The 19,829-nt window shown below is 32.0% G+C and overlaps 1 protein-coding gene across 1 annotated transcript in view; it reads left to right on the plus strand.

Moving 5' to 3' along the window:
* sei (potassium voltage-gated channel seizure) overlaps positions 1-19,829 on the plus strand; it is a 104,321-nt gene that overhangs the window by 8,278 nt on the left and 76,214 nt on the right. The window contains exon 2 of the mRNA XM_088271397.1: positions 14,778-15,852. Within this exon, the coding sequence (XP_088127523.1) occupies positions 15,637-15,852 (216 nt within the window). The 5' untranslated portion in view covers positions 14,778-15,636. The remainder of the gene's footprint in view (positions 1-14,777; positions 15,853-19,829) is intronic.

The raw sequence follows: 19,829 nt of genomic DNA on the forward strand, positions 1-19,829 counted from the left end.
AGTAAGGAAAGGGAAAAATACATTACCCAGACCAATTGAAAAATAATATTTCTTGAATTCATTTTGCGATTGGCGGGAATCGAACCCGCAATGCCAGTTTCGCAGTCGAACGTCTACCCGACTACGCCGCGGCGTATGTTTTGTCAAAATGTAAATGTTCAATAGTCTATATACACGAGATTTCTTTTGTAATATACATTATAATAAAACTTATTGGATGTTTTCATTGCAAAAACAATATTTAGTAAAATCTTACGAAGAACCATCTTCCTTTGCCATTCTTTTATATTTTGTTGTCAGACGACTGGTCGTCTGGAGTGAACGATCGATCAAGAAGAAGAAGAAGAATGATAAAGAATGAGCGGAGAAAATGGTACAGACATTTCAAGGAAAAGTTTTTATCATTTCGTCTTGTCATGTCAAGGCATTTATTTGTCCAGTCAGATTTATTTGCAGACGTTTTCTTGGCGTGCTGTAGCGGTTTATTGATTATAAAGAATGCAGAACAGGACACCCTGTGTTACACTAGAATACATATGTACGTACGTTATAAGAAGTAGAATAGTTACGTTTGTATGTAAATATGTTCGTGTTCACAGTGCTCATGTTATATGCATGGGTCACAGTGGCGATGGCGTCCGTGTATGACCTCCGCGACTTGCTCCGTAATCAAAACCATGTATTATTTCTAAACCTAAGAATTTATAAATACCTATTTCGGCAAATTACTGCTAAAATACGAACACTTCCAATAGACAATATTTCAAACCCGGAAACTTAAAGCTTCCGTATAATTATTTAACATTGTTGTTCTTCGTCCAAAAAGTTGTAAGCATAGAAATGTTAATGAGTTGGATTATTCTGAAATTAATTTCTAAAATTGTCGTAGTTCATAGACAAAGATGCTTATTGATGTGGAAAAATTAAAGTATGTATTTACAGGGCTTACGATTTGTCATTGACCAGTTTAAACGGCCACTTTATCCACTGTGTAACATTCTGCACTTATTCAGAACTGGGTGAACGATTGTCCGAATTTGTGGGTAGGAAATGGAAAATTCTTCGAGTTGACTAAAAATATTTTATAAACGCCCTTTGAAATACTACACACATACGTATATAGATATAAAATGTTATATCGTAGTAATCAATAAAAATCCAGTTACACTAAGGTCTTAGAAAAAAATCTAAGTCAATAAATTGTTGGGTAAAAAAGAGAAAAATTAACGATCTTACATCATTAAAATAAAACGATAAAATACACGATCTTATATCATTTGAGGAAGATTTTTAAATATTATAACCGACTAAATAATTTATTTTAAAACCAGCTTGAAATCAAAAGCATTTTTTCTCATTTTAAGGGTTTCCGTAATTAATTGCACATACATATTTTATTTTTTGTCACCTTTGATCACCTTTCCTTCATGTGTTAATGATCAAGCTAACACTACTAGCTCAGGCTAACATTGCTAGCTAGATCAAGCTAGCTCTTATATGGCAGTGTCCTATGCACCATCGCGTGCGGTTCAGGATTCGAAGATATATTTTTTTTAATAATACGATTTTTTTTATAACAAACTGCACCGCTTTTTTTCTATTTATCATTTGTACTCGAGATATATCGTTTTTGAACTAGTTTTGATTTAAAAAAGGGTCTCGGACCCCCGCGCCCGCCTTTATGCAGATGAGATTCCTTCCTGCCGTCGGAAGGTCGGCGAGGAGTTACGGCGTCACTTCCGGCGCGTGACGTAACGCAGTGGCCTACCTGTATTACCCGCGCCCTTTGCCCTATATACTGCGTGACTTGACAAACAGACCCGCCCCCTGACCGAAGATTACAATTCAATATTTAATGATCTACCCGCTTCTGTTTGTGCCCCCCTCCCCCTCGTACTCCCCTCAAAAACATAAAACATTTGGATCCTTTTTATTAGTTTATTAACTGGGCTGCTCCGTGACTTGTTTTTCCTTATTTGTATTTTTTGTACCCCGCCTCCATGGTTTAATAAATAGCGTGTTTAGCTACCGCGCTGGAGGTCCCGGGTTCGATTCCCAAGGGATTAATATAAATATTAGTTATTTTACACTAAATTTTACAAAAAATTACTTTATTTTTTCTTACGCTGTTTCTTTTCTTTATTTTTTTAATAATTTGTTTATTATAGTAATTTTAATTTCATTTTATAAAACAATGTTGTAAAACATATATGGCAGACTAAGCATGGCACCCACCACTTAGTCAAGCTGGAATAAAAAAAATTATAATTTTTATTTTAATTATTATTATTAATTTGTGCGGTTCGCTGCTACTATAGTAAATCGTTGGGGTAAGATAATTGCTACCAGATTGTTTTTACGCTTAGTTACTTACTTTTAGCTGCAGTATACTTATATATGCTAGGAGTGTGTGACCGCATATTCCGGTTGCGTGTTGCCACAGGGCGACATGCTGGACGGCCGAGCTGGCTGCTGGCCTATCACACTGCACTATTATTATTTGTTTAGCGCTTACCGACGGTCCCTAACCACCACAAGGAAACTAGTTTATTTAAAATATTTACTTTATACTTTGGCTTTCCCTCGGTAATGGCTTTCACTCAGTAATAGAAAAAATACCACTTCCGAAAGGTCCAACTCCGTGGTGTAATGGTTAGCGTGTTTTACTACCGTGCTGGAGGTCCCGGGTTTCGATTCCCAGGGGGGGTGAAAAGAAATATTAATGATTTTACGATATAAAATTTATTTAATATTGCCCTGGACTGGTTCCTGAAGCGCAGGAGCGATTACCTTGTCTTCACGTAAGTAACATCAGAATAACACTGCGTCAATATGATGCAGTGCCCTATGCACCATTGGGTGCATAGGACACGGTTAGAAGAATTGAGAATAGAATAGTAGGTAGAAAAGGAGAATGATAGCGATAGGCAGGGATACTCTGGATTGAATTGATAATCTGTTTGAGATTTATGAATATGTTTACAGCTATTTCATGCAGTGCCCTTTGCACCATGGGTTAGAAAAAGATAAATTTAGCAATCTAAATAATATAATAAATAAATGTCGTCGTAAACGCGAACAACATAACTCGACATAACTCAACGCGTGTATGTTGTAGGTTTTCCACCGTATTTCTGAAAAGCTCAAAAGCTCGTTATCCTGGCGTAATTTGCATTGTAGAAAGTTCGTCTTCTTAGGTTTCTCAGCTGTAGAACGGTACGCTAACACGCTGATAACGCGTAATTTTGCATTGTAGAAAGTTCGTCTTCTTAGGTTTCTCAGCTGTAGAACGGTACGCTAACACGCTGATAACGCGTAATTTTGCAAGTTACTAAACTTCCATCAGTTTATACAGTAATACAAGCTGGTGGGGCGATGTATTATTGAAGGTAATCATTCTTCAAGCTTTGACGGCAAATCGATATTTCGTACTAATCGTGATACTCGCGGTGCAATTTGGAATCATATGCATGATTAATATCTTAATTATATTACGTACTAGTATTTATATTTTTAAACAAATAAAAAATATAACGAAATCCCTTTTATGTATGTTAAATCCTTTATTTATCCTTTTTAAAAATACTGTACAGTCAATGAGTTGTAAATATAAGCCATGTTTAATTGCGTTCATTGTTAGTACTTGAGTTTCACTGCCAAATATTTGCATCAAATTTATTCATTATTTATGCATGCAAATTTTGGTTAGAGATTGATTGATTTTAGACATTTTAGAGCGCATATAGAGATAGGTAAGATTCAGTCATTCAGTTGATTTGTATCACCTAAGTGATCCGGTCGTACCGGATCTATAAAATAATGGATCCTTTCGGTTTTTCTGTTATTCGTTCATTAATTGATTCGTCCGGTTCATAGTATCGTCGAAATCAAAAACAAAAATTGTGATGTCAAACAATAACGCGTCTGCGCATCACAAATCCTTTCGAGGACGACAGCCAACAGTGTATCGGAGAATCAATAAGTCAAGAATCAACAAAAGATCGTTCATCTCCCAACAGATCAGCTTTAGTGAATGAAATTGTCACTCCATCAGGGTAATAGAACGGATCTTTAAAATCCGATCCTTCCCGATTCACATCCAGTAGCAATTTGGATATGTGGAAGGATCCGCTTAGTTATTTTTTTGTTTAAAATGTGAATTATTCTTAAAAATGAGACATTGAGAATCGCACCATTTTACTATGGTATAACCCTCGACGTTTTAATATTTATACGAGTAACTAACTCTTTCAGGTTAGAATCATCAAATGTTGAAATATCAAAACAAACAAAGGGGAATTAATTAAAAAATATTTTTAGAAGCACTGCAGGAGAATATTGTTTACTCAGTGAAAATTAATTACGAGCGTTGGGAAAATGAATACGGAGGAAACGGATACTTCAAAATAAATAATATTTTTATGTAGGTATATAAAGTACATGAATGGGGCGTAATAATTTACCAAATTTCCACTAAGGGTGCGAGGGTAACTTGAGGTCTCTTATTCTATTATCTTGTGGAATTTTTATTAAATAACACAGCTTGCTCATATGTGCTGCATGCATTTGCGTTATTACCGATGTCTTGAGAAACACAGTTTGCTAATAAATCGCCCCAGAAATGTCACGTTAAGTCGTGATGGAGTTTAAAAACGGCGTTCATCGACAAATTTTAAAACTGCATTTTACGAAATTTACCATAAAATTACAGAGTATGTAAAAAATCTTTAAATAGTGATTTTTGATCGAAATACGAAAATGAAGTCGAAAATGATGTCAAAATAGTATTTTTTAAATGATCCACGAACCCTAAAGATCGATCTAATAAACAATATATTTTAACATACTTCTTGTTGATAGAAAATATTTGCCAGGTGAGCAAAATCGTCCATTCAATTGTAGGTAAAGGTGGTGTAGGACAAAGTCAACAAATTCATATAAGGGATAATTTTTAGGCTAGTCGGACTGGTATGATGATGTCGGTACCAACAAAACTCGGCCACTGGTTAAATAAAATAAAAGTGAAAAAGAAATATAGTTATTGTTCCATTATATACGTATAAAATCAGTTCTGGTTGTCGCTTTTGTTAGCTTTCGAATGATTGTAAATGGCGACGCGTAAATTGACAATCTTCTAGTGAAACTTAAGAATTTGCGACGCTAGGAGACAACTCCACAGACGTAAGATAAAAATATGACTGGCTTAAAGCCAAAACGCTCCACATACCCGAAATATACAATATTTTTTGAAACGTGTAATTTCACAAAATTACAAAAAAAACTTTTGTTTAAAGTGATATACTTATTACATTTCATATTTATTATAAACAAACAGTTATCAATACAACGACAAAATCAAAGCGTGGAAGTACGCGCTGAATTCAAAAGGTCATTTTTAATTGTGAAGTTTAAATAAGCAAAATAACTTTTTTCAAATTTAATTTAATAAATTTCATGAAAAACCATAGAAAATCACCGAAGCCATCCAAACACGAGATCTAATTAAAAACGGAATAATATTGTAAAACGGTACTTCCGCCCGTGAACAAATTTAAAACAATTCGTACTATACGAATTCACGCCCAAATGATTTATAAATACAACTAGGTTTTTGAATAAAATAGTTTTGTTAAAAGTCATAACATATGTAGGCTCTTAATAAAGACTTAAATATTAAAAAAAGTGTAAGTGTAAAAAGAAATGTGTTAAAATTATTAGATTTTATTTATTTATATTGCTACATTAATATACGTTCTATAATAACAATCCTTGAAAAATTATTTAAAATTAAATCAAAAAATTTTTCATTGAGTAAAAGAAAAAGGGCAAATTTGAAAGAGCTCCAATTTTTATTAATAAATCAGTCTCAACAATAGAATCTTCTTTTATAAGTTCATAATACTTTCCTCCCGTTTCCTTTCCGTTGTGAAATTAATGATACGAAACACGAGCGTATAATTCAATACCGATTCAGAACCGATGCGATCTACTTTGGATCAAGATCATTGAATTATTTTGCCTACACGCAATTTAATCAGCTTGCTGAAAACTGCAATAAAAAGTATTTAATTTCATTAATTGTTTCGGCAGTCACTTTGTGATAATATCTATTTTTATTTTAAGTTTACTCAAATAATACTTTATTATTAGATTAAAACCAATATTTTTAGCTTTTCCACTTTTTTATATAAAAAAGTAGAAAAGCTAAAAATATTGGTTTTAATCTAATAATAAATTAAAAATGCAATTCCATCACGAAGTGTCAGTGGATAATATAAATCTATTTCAAATAATACTAATAAATAAATAAATACTATTTCTTCAAATCTTTTGTGGCACGTGTTTCAATGCATTCCGCATCATTTACAAACACCGTATTAAAATGTGAATATGAATGTTGGAATACGGTGTTTGAAAATGATCTGGAATGAATCGAATTACATGTCACAATGGATATTAAGAAAAAGTGGTATTTACCAATTTAAATTTAACATTTAAATTAAAAATAAAAATATATTTGTGTTAAGGTTAAGATCCTGTTTGCTGTTTGCCTCCGTTTGCCCCGGTAAGCACGTTTGGGTAACATGCCGGAGGTTCCAGGTTCGATTCCCAGAGGGGCTAAAATATACAAAAGTTATATTTACTCTCATATTTATTTAAAATCATCCTGCTACCAGTACAAAAAGCGCATGACTGTTCATGCGATCTTACCTTCATGTTATTAACGATCAAGATAACTCTGCTTCAAAACGATGCAACGCCCTATGCACCATTGCAGATAAGGGTTAGAAGAATAAGATTCTTCGATATAAGAACTTTCTTTTCTTATTTACTTTGTAATAATTTTATTTATTATTTTCAATCATTTAATTTTTTCGTAATTTTTATGTTTATAATACGTTAAATACTTTTAACTGCGTTCCAAGTTTATATTTTCTCTATTTGTGTATGATAAGTATAAGGTTGTTACTGCGCATGAAGGTTTTTCATTTTAAAAACACATTGATTTTCAAACGATATTATTTTGGAACACTGAGATTAATAGTACAAAATTACACTAACCTAAAAAATCAAATTTAAACTGCGGCCGAATTGGAATAATTAGTTTTTGATTTTGAGTAGCGGGCGTAAAATGTAAATTGTATGGTGCACACGTGCCAGCCATCCGTATTTACTTACTAACGATCTTCCTAAATAAATACAGCACGCATTTTTTCATGCATTGCATCATTTGCAATTCCGTAACTGGAACGTTTATACTACAGCACCACTTAATCCGATTGGATTCTATGTTACATATGGCCGCATGACACATACACCCATTGGGATAAACCCAGTCAATCTTGTCAAATATAAAAATAATAATAATAGGAAAGTTCGTTATGAATTTTGGAACAGGTTTTTTTTATATTCTTAACCTATTCAATATTCAAAGGCATTTCCGGTAACACCCTGTTCGATCCGTGCTCCTATTTAAAAATGAAAACTTGACTGTTTTTTTTTTACCAGATTATAATAGACCTATTATTTTATTATAATAAGACTACATATAATGTAACGTGTCTCAACATGTGCGGAGTCGTTTCAATTCGCTCAGTGCATTCTTTAATACTGACATATATATGTAAATTTTTGAACGCTCCTCATAGGTACTATTTTTATTTTTTGTACTTTATTCATGAAATAAATACCACTACTACTAATACCATCCATTTCTCTGCAGAGGTAGGCAGAGAGTATGGAACGCCACACTATTCTGTCCTGACATCCACCCCTAGCTTTCATCACATCTATACAACTAGTCATACATGCCTTCCGATTACGCGGACTTTTGACACTACCTTTTGACACAATTTAAAAATGATTAAATCGAAATTAATTTGTGATTTTTATCTGATTTAAGTGTCTCCTCCTATTTTTTCTTCTTAAAAATATTTAATTATGAATTCAACCGATGAATACGTTTTCATTTTATTTTAAATTGAATTGTAAAGATATTAAGACTCACATTGGTGAATGGCAGTCTTAGTTTTGTCAGTATTGGTAACTTTTAAAAGTTTCATTCGTCCCATGTCGTTAAAGGTCTATTGAACGCAAGCAATTAATTTAGCATAAATATCTCCTATTTTTACCCTAAAGTTGAGAATACACGTAATGAAATATGTCTGCTAACGCAAGAGAGCCGGTGTCTCAAAATCTAGATTTAGACTATTGATGACTCTTCTAACGATTGTAAAAGAAACACTGTTATATTAATATATTTCATGCAATTTCAGCATTTTGTTGTGATTGTTCTTAGTGACTGGGTTCTAACACGTTATTATTATTGAATTTATTTTAATAAAAAGAGTAAAATTCTTTTAAAAATGTGTTGAATGTAAGTACTTTATTAAATGTATTCACATCGCGTACGTTTCAAGGTTCCCGAGAAGAACTCGCAAACTACAGAGAAATTTTGAATACACTGGATTTGCATAACAATCTTCTTTTGTACTTTTCCATTCATCATTTTGAGAATCCTTGTTTTCTTCCTACTTTTGTAGACGAGGGATTTCTTACAAAAATCTTTTGAATTGATTGTTCGTATTATTGGATTTGTTTTCGCACGATAAACTGACGACATTTTTCCACGGTGTTATTTCAAAATTAAGATAACAGTAACATATTTTTTTTATATCGTCATTTTTTATGAGAGTATAATAAATAATAATAGAATATATTTCAAAATATAATTCAATACCAATGACAGCTATCTTGGTATGATATTTAATTTTTGTACCATGATTGTCAATTACACTACTCAAAATTTTGGAAAATGAGTTCCATATAAGTATCATAAATTTCATGTCGCTTCATTTTTGAGTTCATGGCTGTATCCATGGTTAGTTTGAGGCTCTTTTACTTAGCAGAGACCAATTTATTTAAAATTAAGTATGCAATATCCTGACCGGTTTCAAAAGCAAGATTTTAAGTTCTTATGAAGCCATTAATTTCACAGTTTATTTATATTTTTGGTATATCCAAATCCTTGTTTACAAATCTGGAACAAGGATTTGGACACACTCAACTTGTTTTGAATATTGTTGGTTGGAAAACCAACAGACTAGAATAAAACAAAAATTTAAATCCAATGCTTTATATATTGTATTTTCAAGTATAAAAATTGTTTTAAAATAATTTATTTAACAAAAACTATTTCTTTATAGGTTTGAGTATTAAATTAAATTTCTAGATATTTCGCTGCATCTAGAATCTTTTGTTAGTTTTCTGACATCTTTGACATGATTTTTTATTCATTTATCTACAATAGAATTTTCCGTATATATGAATAAGAATTTATAAAAAGAAATTCAGGCAATCAGCGCGATAGAAATAAAAAGCGCAGAACTAGCCGCAGTTTGAAAAATACACATATCACCTATACAAATGCAGTAGTGGCATGACGCGACGCCGACGCCGGAACATCGTCTCGACGTCACGGCGTCTCTGAGTACACGATGGATAATAACGAACTGCATTATTTTATTTTAGTTAAAAAATAAAAACGCGAATCTGTCAATCATTTCACTTGTTTTGTTTTCATAAATGCAATGCGACAGAAATCTTAAAACATTGGTCAGAAGTTACTTTTATGGTAGTAACACTTTATCCACAGATAAATTAAAATCAGGAAAATTCAATAAAATCTGGAATCAGTTTTTTGCTGGGAAAATGAAATAAAAAAAAATCAATTAAAAGATTTCCTCATTTTGAAAATACTTGTTTAAAATTCGGCTAAAAAAACGATATTAAAAACAACATATACCACAAACGTGATTATACTAGTATATCTTCTTCCTTGCTCCATCCCAACTTATTGTCTTTGTAGACTGTTAGGGTCAGCTCTCCTCGTCCTTGGGTTGTAGATCCTTCTATCAAATACAACTTCACCCAGGTCATGCCTTCGATTCATGTTATCTTTCTGTAGCATCTATGAATTCCTTCAACTCTACAAACTCGTTTATGAAAACATTATTTGTTTATTTAAAGACTATTTAGCCGTGTGATTTTTTTAACAGTTTACATCTACGTTTTTTTAGTGATTAATTTTTATTATCCCCCTGTAGTAAGTGGTGTTCCAATTTTATAATGGCAGCAGCTCTGTTCCAAATGTGGAAGTGACGTCACTTGCACGTCATCTGACGCAACTGTCAACAGAACGAGCGGTAGTAGACTCGGTCGCTTTTCGTTGAGTAAATATGTACTTCTCCTGTTCTTTTTCGGGTCCGCGGCCGTAAAAAGGGCCATTAACAGGCGGACAACTCGTCGGACGGGAGGTGTGCGACTTGTCAACTCGTTTTATGCCTCCAGTGAATAATTAACTTCGTTTGAACAAACATGTACACCACTCGAAATGTTCAGTCAATTGTCCGTTATTGTAAAATGTAGTTTGTACCCGCCCCGCCCCCCTGAAAAAAATCAAACCGAATGTCCCTTTTTTCAGTCACAGTTGATTTTAAAGATCATCAAAGACGGTAGGAAAAATACATCATTTGACTTAAAATTTACAAAAAAAAAACAAAAAACGTCTTTAAGATGAATTTAAAAAATCTCATTGATTTTTAACATCTCTTCAATAAATGGGGACCAGTAAAGTATGGATTAAAAAAAGTAAAATTAATTTTTACGAAAGTAATTTATTTTTTACTTTATTTATTGACTTGTCAAATAATATTACTAATACCATACATGTAATGTTTCGACACATAAAAAAAATTGGCATGATTTATTTAAACATAAGAAATAAATAAATTTGAAACCTACGTTTGATAATAATTGGGTATTCTAAAAATGCCGTTGATGATTATTTTGTACTAACGAAAAATAGCTTTAAAAACACGACCCTTTTATTTCACTCGTCTTTGAAGTTTTTTTTAAAGATTTTCGAATAATAATGACACTTTGTGGCACATTTTATAAACTTTATAAATTAAATAAAACTCAAAATTTGTTTTTAACCTCTTTAATTTTTTATACTTTTTTCTTACCGGTTTTGACAACGGTTGGAAAAAACTTTTTGTTGTTGTATTTTATTACGACTTATTTGAACTAATAACAAAAAGTTATTGTCAAAGTAATTGTCTTGAATAAACGAAAGCATAGACAAATTGCAAAATTATGTGTGTAGTTATTTAAAAAATTGTCTTCAGAAATATTACTAAGCGTAATGAAACTGATTTTGTTTATATAGATTTTTATATGGAACGATCTTTGTCTGGATGATGGTAGGATAGAGGGCCAATGGACCATCCTAATCAATTTTTTAGTATGGACTTTTAGTAACAAAGTACAATTTTGACAGGATTTTTAATAACTCCTATATAAATATCTGAATAAATCACCTGAAGCAGATGTGATCTTTTTTTTATTAATTGCGTCACTCACTCGTTGATTCTCTGGAATTGCTGTTACAAACAAATACATTTGTTTTAAAGTTCCCAGTAGAATCACCTACAAAACTAACTCTTCATAGTCAGCGCTGAGATTCTTCATCAATTGATTCGACAATAATTTAATGGCAATATCTATCCATTTTTAATTTAAATTTCACCACTGTTTATTTGAATTGTGGATGGGATTTTCCGACGATGCGAACATAAATAAATTTAAAAAGCAATTTGACGAAAAAAGTCGCATTGCGAGAACGAACTACAAAGAGAAGCGATAAATCAAATTTGTATAACATCCTTATCGAAGATCTCAACGGAAAATATAGCAAAGAAAGCAATTTTATTTTCTTTGTGTGTGTGTGTGAAGAAACATTTGTTAAAGTAAGATGTTTAATTTATGTTATTTTTTTAATTTTGTTTAATTGATGTTGTGTTTTGTCTTATTATTGGTAAATTTTTATTTTCTTTGAACATAAAATTTTTAAAATATTAGATATTGAGATATAATAGTATACGGTTGGAATTGGTAGCTACAAAAAACTTGTTTTTGTAAATGGCAATTTTTTTTAAAATTCACTCGTAAAAAGAATCAAAGTCAAAAAACAATCGGTACTATTCTCGTCGAAAATTCTAAAGAAATAAAGGAGGTAAAAATGATTAAACTGTCTATATTTCTATTGGAAAACAACAAAAAAACAATTCGCGACGTCATAAGTTTTTTCGATAGTAAAATTCGGAAACCAAAAACATGCAATCGGTGTTACCGCTTAGTTTACATACCCTGTAGTACAGAATGCGGGGGATTGAAGTAAGAACTTTTGTGTGCTGGTTTAAGCGCATAGCTACTAACTTCTTAAAAAAATGCACAAAACTAATGATACAAATGTTTCCAAATAACATAAATTTAGTATTTTGATAAACGAATTTGCAAACGGAAATAATCCGGATTCATGAACAAGTATTTAGACACACTCAAAATGTTGTTATATAATTAACTGGGCAAATTATAAGTTAAAATAAATTGAAAATTACGTTTTCAAGCGTTTCTCATGTATGTGAATAATCTCGTATAATCCAGGATTCGGACCTCACATACAAATGAAAAGATTCTCTGCTTAATACAAGCTTTACTCATCCTACCATAGATGGCTATTGTGAACTCGCGCATACTGTGTTAAGAGTTTGATAACTATATAAAAATGTTGTAAAAAACGGAAATAAAATATTTAAAAACGAAACAAACGATATTTTGGATTTATACAATTACGTGAAAACTCTTTAAAATTCTCTTAAATGCACAGTGTGTTAAGTCCGATATTCCTCTCGAGTGAAAATAGCCCATTATAATAATGGTTAGTACGTTGTTATGGAACGAGAGAGGGTCTGACTTCGATTTAAAAACGATAAAACGTTTTAATAGCGATCAACCTATTTCCGCAAATGTTCAAGAGTATGTCAATATGCAAGTTGTACAGAAATACGTACGTATGTATGTTGTTTTCAGATCTTGGTGTCTGATCAGCTTGTCTTTGCTTACTTTATAAGTTAATACTATATATTCAACAATACCTGCGTTAAAATAAGAAAATAAATTAATAAATCCACCCCTCAAATTTTTACACTACATTTCATTTGACTAGCTAACGGGTTTCGTCGTTATCGACTTCATGAGTCTGGCCATAAGACGCCAGCGTCGCAGTCCAGTGTTTATCCACTTATACCACGGCTACTGTCACAGTTACTAGAAACAAACACATATAAAACTTAAATAAATTAGAGTAATAGAGTTGTATAAAATGAATTTTATGCAAGATGAAAAATGATAACACAAAAAAGCAAGCCCTATGCAAGTCCTCTAAATAAGCTTTTATATTCCCATATCAATGAACTTCTTCATCGAGATATTATTATTTTTTTTGCATTTAAATTATACTTTATTGTTTGATAAGTTCATAATAATTTATAATATTAAACATGTATTTAATGATAAGTTTATTCGTCAGCCACTAGTTATATAGACCAATCTAAGGCCCCAATAGACTGCAAAAGTAACATGATTAAAGTTATAATATTAATATCATTTAAAAATGTATACTTATATTCTAAAATTAAAGTGTACGTACATTCTTAAATGAGGATGTTTAAAAATATCCAATATTCGGTATATTTTGCAACCAGTTGCCTAAATGAGAAGACCGATGATCTGATGATAGCGTTCACTGATTAGTGTTCACTGATCACTGATCACGCTCAAGCTGAGCGTAAAATTGTGTTTAACGAGAAAGGTATATTCGGTAGGTAGGATCCCAAGAAAACCGAAGCACCTGAGGCTAAAAATACCTCGTTCCGAAATTCTACATCACTTAATAAATTTGCTATTAATGAAGTAAATAAAACTCTTTTTGCTTTAAACTTTGCGGGATGCCAACGTAAACAAAAATGATTAGTCTCGGTATTAATACGAGCGAATGGGAGCTGGAAATCATTAGGCCAAAACAGACTTACCGACCTGTCATTCCGTAGTCGGCTACTACCAGCACCAGCAGTTACCTGTCATTTCCTTCGATGGGATATTTTTAAATCGAATATTACCCAATAAAAGAAAAAGGGCCAAAAAATAATCGAATTTTTAATTGGTCTTAAAACGGTTTTTGTAAGATTTAGCACGTTATATCATTTTTATAGTTAACATAAAATCGTGCGTCATGCGTAAAGTGACGCAAATATTTAATCAATCAATAGAAAATGAAATACACAAGGGACAATTCATGAGATATGGCACAGCTAGGTATAGATAAAATATATATTTAGAGATCTCGTTATGTTCAACGAGAGAGGTTACGTTCGCTTAGAGTTTTTTTACACCTGGGTCTTTAGTGCTGGTAATCTACAGGATAATGAGGGTAGGATATAGGGAATGGGTATCAATCTAATATATTTTATAAAGACATTTCTTTATGATGTAAAATTTTGACGCTGAATACCGCAACATATGTATATCAGAAGTTCTACGTAAATTGTTAGGTCGGGTCAGTTAGTAACCAAAAGTAATGAAATATTCATGTTTGATTTTAAAAATCTGTTTTATTTTTATGAATCTGCTCTCTTAAGATTTACTAAAAAATACATTTAAAATATTCACAATACCATTTTTTTCCATTTCATTTCAAAGTTCACGGGTAGACCTTTTGTTTTATTTTTTTAAATATATTTTTGCTGTGGTTACCAACTTTAAAAAATCAACTTTTATTATAAAATAAATATATATTTATTCCAATGTCGTCGGGGTTAAACTGATTTTTGTTGTTGTTACATTTAGATATAATAAATGACGATTCATTATTATAGTATACGGGAATGATAAAAAAACCTATAAAAAGTGATTAAATTATGTGAATTTTATGGTAAGAACCTTTTGAAGATATGAGCAAGTTTTATATTGAACGAGGAGAAGTGAAAATTCAAGTTGAATTTTCTTCCAATAAAAAGCGAGTGTAAAGTAATAACGAAAAAATTAAAATTGATAATTCAGTAAGCAATAATTAGCATACGTAAAACTGTCGAAGTCTTTTTAAAAACTTGAGAAGATTGAAGAAAATAAAAACGCACGAGAAAAGATATTAAAGTTTCACAAAGAACTTGCAGCAATAAAAAACTTTGTGCTCAAACATACCGACGGGTCAATATCTGACAAGGTTGTGATTATTCCTGCCTGTAAGACTGCCAAGCCACGAGTTACACGAGATCCTAAACAATAAAGACGTTGACGGGATAGAGTTTGATGAGAGCATAAGCCAACCAGATAAACGAAGTTGTGTAATCGCAAGAACTACGTAATGCGTATTTTTGAGTTTTTGATTCCAAGAGCGCAAAAATCTGGTAAAGCTGCACCGCACGGGTGTAAGTTCAAAGAATAATATCGGATTATAAAGAAATTGACAGAATCGAGAGATATTTGGAGTCGCGAGTTTGCAGCAAGTCAGAAACATTAGGTCGGTCGGTTCGGAGGTCGCGGTCGGCGGTCGGCGGGGCTTGAGCGTCAATAATTGGGTCCGCAAGGCTGCCAGCTCACGGAGTGTCGGAGATCTTGGAGGACAAGGGAGCGTCCGAGAGCGGGAGCGGGAGCGGGAGCATCCGGTCGTTCAGCTCGCTCGAGCCGGCCAGCCTCCGCAGTGGCGGGCGGCGGGGCGGCCCGCATGGCGGCGACATGAGCGAGCGCGCCGGCGACATCCCGCTGCTGGCGGCCGGCGCGCAGGCCGGCGGCGCGCAGGCGGGCGCGGCGCGCTGGTCCAGCGTGCGCGTGCGCGGCTCGGCCAAGTCGCTCGTGCGCCTCGAGCCCTGCAACGGGCTCGGCGCGCAGCTGCCGCTCAACGGGCTGCTGTCGCCCGGCGCGCCCGGCGCCCAGCCCAGCCTCGGCAAGGAGGTAACTCTCTTCTCTCCATACACAAATCTAGAGTTCGCATCCACCTATCTAGCTAGGATGATGGATACTGAATGTGCTGGATAAGGAGCTCACGAGTATCATCTTCTTATATATTTTGTTCTATTTTTATTTATTTTGTTTGTGGTTTTAAATTTAATTTGTTGGTGTAAATTAATCTCATTAGAATTTTCCAAATATTTTGATGTACACGAATTCTGAAATTCGGTTGTTAATTTTGATGTATTATAGATGTTCGAACAAAAATATTAATGAAGCAATCCGACAGGTGTAAATACAGTATTTGTGTTCACAGATTTATTCATACTCAAAATATGGTTTAAATGAGAATGTTTACATTGTCCTTTATTAATTATAATTAAATATAAGTATATTTTCCATCACAATTTAGAAGATAGTATGTTAGCTTAATTACGGTAAATAAAGCGTGTTACGTTTAAGTATAATTTACAGCACATTTATATTCCTAGTATCAGCACTTAATAACTAACTTGCGAATAAACAACATTACTGTCAAAATAAAGCTCTCGGGATTACATAGGTGTAATAAAACCAGAAAAATTAATGTTTTAACGTACGAATAATATTAGGTGGAAAAGTGAAACTATTAAATTATTACCATGTTAAAATTTGATAGTACATATTTACTTTAAATTACATCATTTATCATAATTAGCTACATATTTCTAACTCTTTCAAGTATACAGAATAGTCGCAAGATTTTGTTTGCCCTATCATTTATTTATCTAGGCATTATTATGGCATGTGTTATCAAATTTGGAACAAAAAAGATAAATATTTTATAAACAGTGTAAAGAAAATAGTATTTTCGCTAACATATTAGGTGAGAGAAATACGAAGTATTAGTATTAGTTTCATAGAAAGAAAGCGCAAATCCTGGCTTAAGAATTTGAGAGATTGGTTCCTCTACCATGTGCACTAGGTAGCTGGTAAGAGTGGCTGTGGACAAAGTAAAAATATGCCATGACCTCCACAGTATATAGATATGAAAAACATGTATATAATGTGTTATATACATGTATATAACGTATGAAAAACACATTAAACTCTCACAAAAAACTTGGTAAAATACTGCATATCAATCATAAATATTTCTATAGAATGTTATTTTCGTTAGTATTTTACCACTCACTGAGATTTTAGTCAAACGTTTTCGAGATGTACACGTCTCTTCGTCAGGACAATAACTACATCGGCATGCAAATAACACCACCACACAATATTATCACAGGACTCACAGAAAATTCCAAGCATAAGCATTATTATTCTTTGTGAAGACCGACATGTATGTCGCAACTAAAACAATTATACTAATGAAATTTCTGATGAAAAATATTTTTCTCTCTTAAAAAATAAGAATTCAGTTAGTTTTAATTTTCTAAAGAGAACGTTTGCCTTTGTTAAAATATCTTTGTTTGAACAGACTCGCGCTATCTGGTATTTAAAGCTAGAATTATCCTTGTACCTACTTAGCACAATACTAGTGTTACACAATTGAAAATGGAAAGATCTAATCTGCCTAGTGATTCTCCGTGTTTAATTAAATGGAAAGATCTAATCTGCCTAGTGATTCTCCGTGTTTAATTAAATGGAAAGATCTAATCTGCCTAGTGATTCTCCGTGTTTAATTAAATGGAAAGATCTAATCTGCCTAGTGATTCTCCGTGTTTAATTAAATGGAAAGATCTAATCTGCCTAGTGATTCTCCGTGTTTAATTAAATGGAAAGATCTAATCTGCCTAGTGATTCTCCGTGTTTAATTAAATGGAAAGATCTAATCTGCCTAGTGATTCTCCGTGTTTAATTAAATGGAAAGATCTAATCTGCCTAGTGATTCTCCGTGTTTAATTAAATGGAAAGATCTAATCTGCCTAGTGATTCTCCGTGTTTAATTTAACCACACTTTGTACTTCCGAAGTTACCTTTGTTTATTATAATATCCCGGCGCCGGGAAAATTAATTCTGCGAGAACAATGCACTACTTTTTCACATTTTTTTTAATTTTTCATACAATTATTTGAATGCCTTTGAAATTACGTGTCCGTTGCATTTCTTTGGATTTCAAAAAAACATTAATTCTAATTGAGTTTGTAAATCCGAGTTTAAGCGTAGTTTGAAAAGTAGTTGTATTTATATCAAGTTTTGATTGAAATTGTGATTACCAATATTTTTACTGATATCTCATCATAGATGACGAAGTTTGTTGAGTTGGGCATGTATGTGGAAGTGTGGTTGTTAACAGGGCTTTATCAGCACTGCATCGTATAGAATCAGTGTTATATTGATTGTTAAATACAACATTTCTTAATAAATTGATAAATGTGATCAATCCTGACCTTCACATGCCAATGGAAAGTATTATTTAAAGATTATTGAAATTAATTCGACCCTTCTGGGAATCGAACCCGGGACCTCCACTACACTGGAAGTGGACGAAAAATTATTGATATTAATATTACTTTATTTTGTTATGTATATTTAAACTTCACGATTGATATTGTTGATTTAAAACTGTTTATAATTACTTGTTAATGTTTAGATATTGATAAAAATCTTGTAAGGAACGTCTTCTGAAATTCGTCATTTCACGTGTGCTTGGATCTCCGACATGTGATATTGGAATTTCCTCAACATCCGTATATCTGATAAACCGGTTACATGACGCTTGGCATGAGAATATTACAGGGGTCGATATGGCGAGCCTTTCTTGTTCCCTCGTGCAAAACCATACAGTTTTTTTAATTTTTATGTTTAAATAAATAAAAGACTAACGATATAAAAATAAACAAAAAATATTCTACAGATATGTGTATTCTATCATTATAGATAAAGGATGAAATTTAAAAATGGACTTTGGTTATTTTTTTGAGAATTCGTTTTATTTTACTTGACCTCGGAAAAAGTGGATAGCGAAGAATTACGCACTCTATACGCCTTCCTAAGTGGAGCTTATGACAAAAAAGCTTTCTCCGAGCCGCCACACATGTTTGTACCCACCCTTACATAAGCCGAGAAAAGCTGGCGTTAAAATAAATATTATTAAGCACACATATATGTATATAGTGCTATAGTATACATGCTAAAATAAGTTCCATTAGCGTTCCAACCTCAGTAGGTGATATGGGAAGATTGGCGTCTTTCTATAACACACAGTGATGAACTTTACTTGGCGCTATTTTAGGAAAATGCTAAGGGGGTAGAAAACTAACTCACGGGTGGAGGTTTTTACTTTGACACGATTTTATAAAGAAAGTTTTAATGAAGGCATTTCAGATTTTTAGAGGCGTATAAATTTGAATGTGACCTAATTTTTTTGTGAATGTATTCAAGATAGGAAAATTGTATTCGTAATATGAATGGTAAACGACCAATTATCTGACCATATATATATATATATATATATATATATATATATATATATTATATATATATATATATATATATATATATATATATATATATATATATATATATATATATATATATATATATATATATATATATATAAATGTATATATATATATATATATATATATATATATATATATATATATATATATATATACATATATATATATATATATATGTATATATATATATATATATATATATATATATATATATATATATATATATATATATTTATATATATATATATATATACATTTATATATATATATATATATATATATATATATATATATATATATATATATATATATATATATATATATATATGTCGTTTTATATACGAGACATTTGCATTTAGACTACTTATTAAAGAACGTTAAACGAATAAAAGTTTATCTCATCCTTACTTTTTACTATCAATTATTATATATAAGGTTTTTTCATATATGTATACCATGTATATAAATATACTAGGAAATATTTTTTAATCCATAATTTTTATTAATTTATGTAGCATCCATTTTCCC

The sequence above is a fragment of the Brachycentrus maculatus genome, unplaced genomic scaffold (assembly GCF_059751285.1).
Source record: "Brachycentrus maculatus isolate JH-2025_06_01 unplaced genomic scaffold, ASM5975128v1 h1tg000440l, whole genome shotgun sequence".
Lineage (NCBI taxonomy): Eukaryota > Metazoa > Arthropoda > Insecta > Trichoptera > Brachycentridae > Brachycentrus > Brachycentrus maculatus.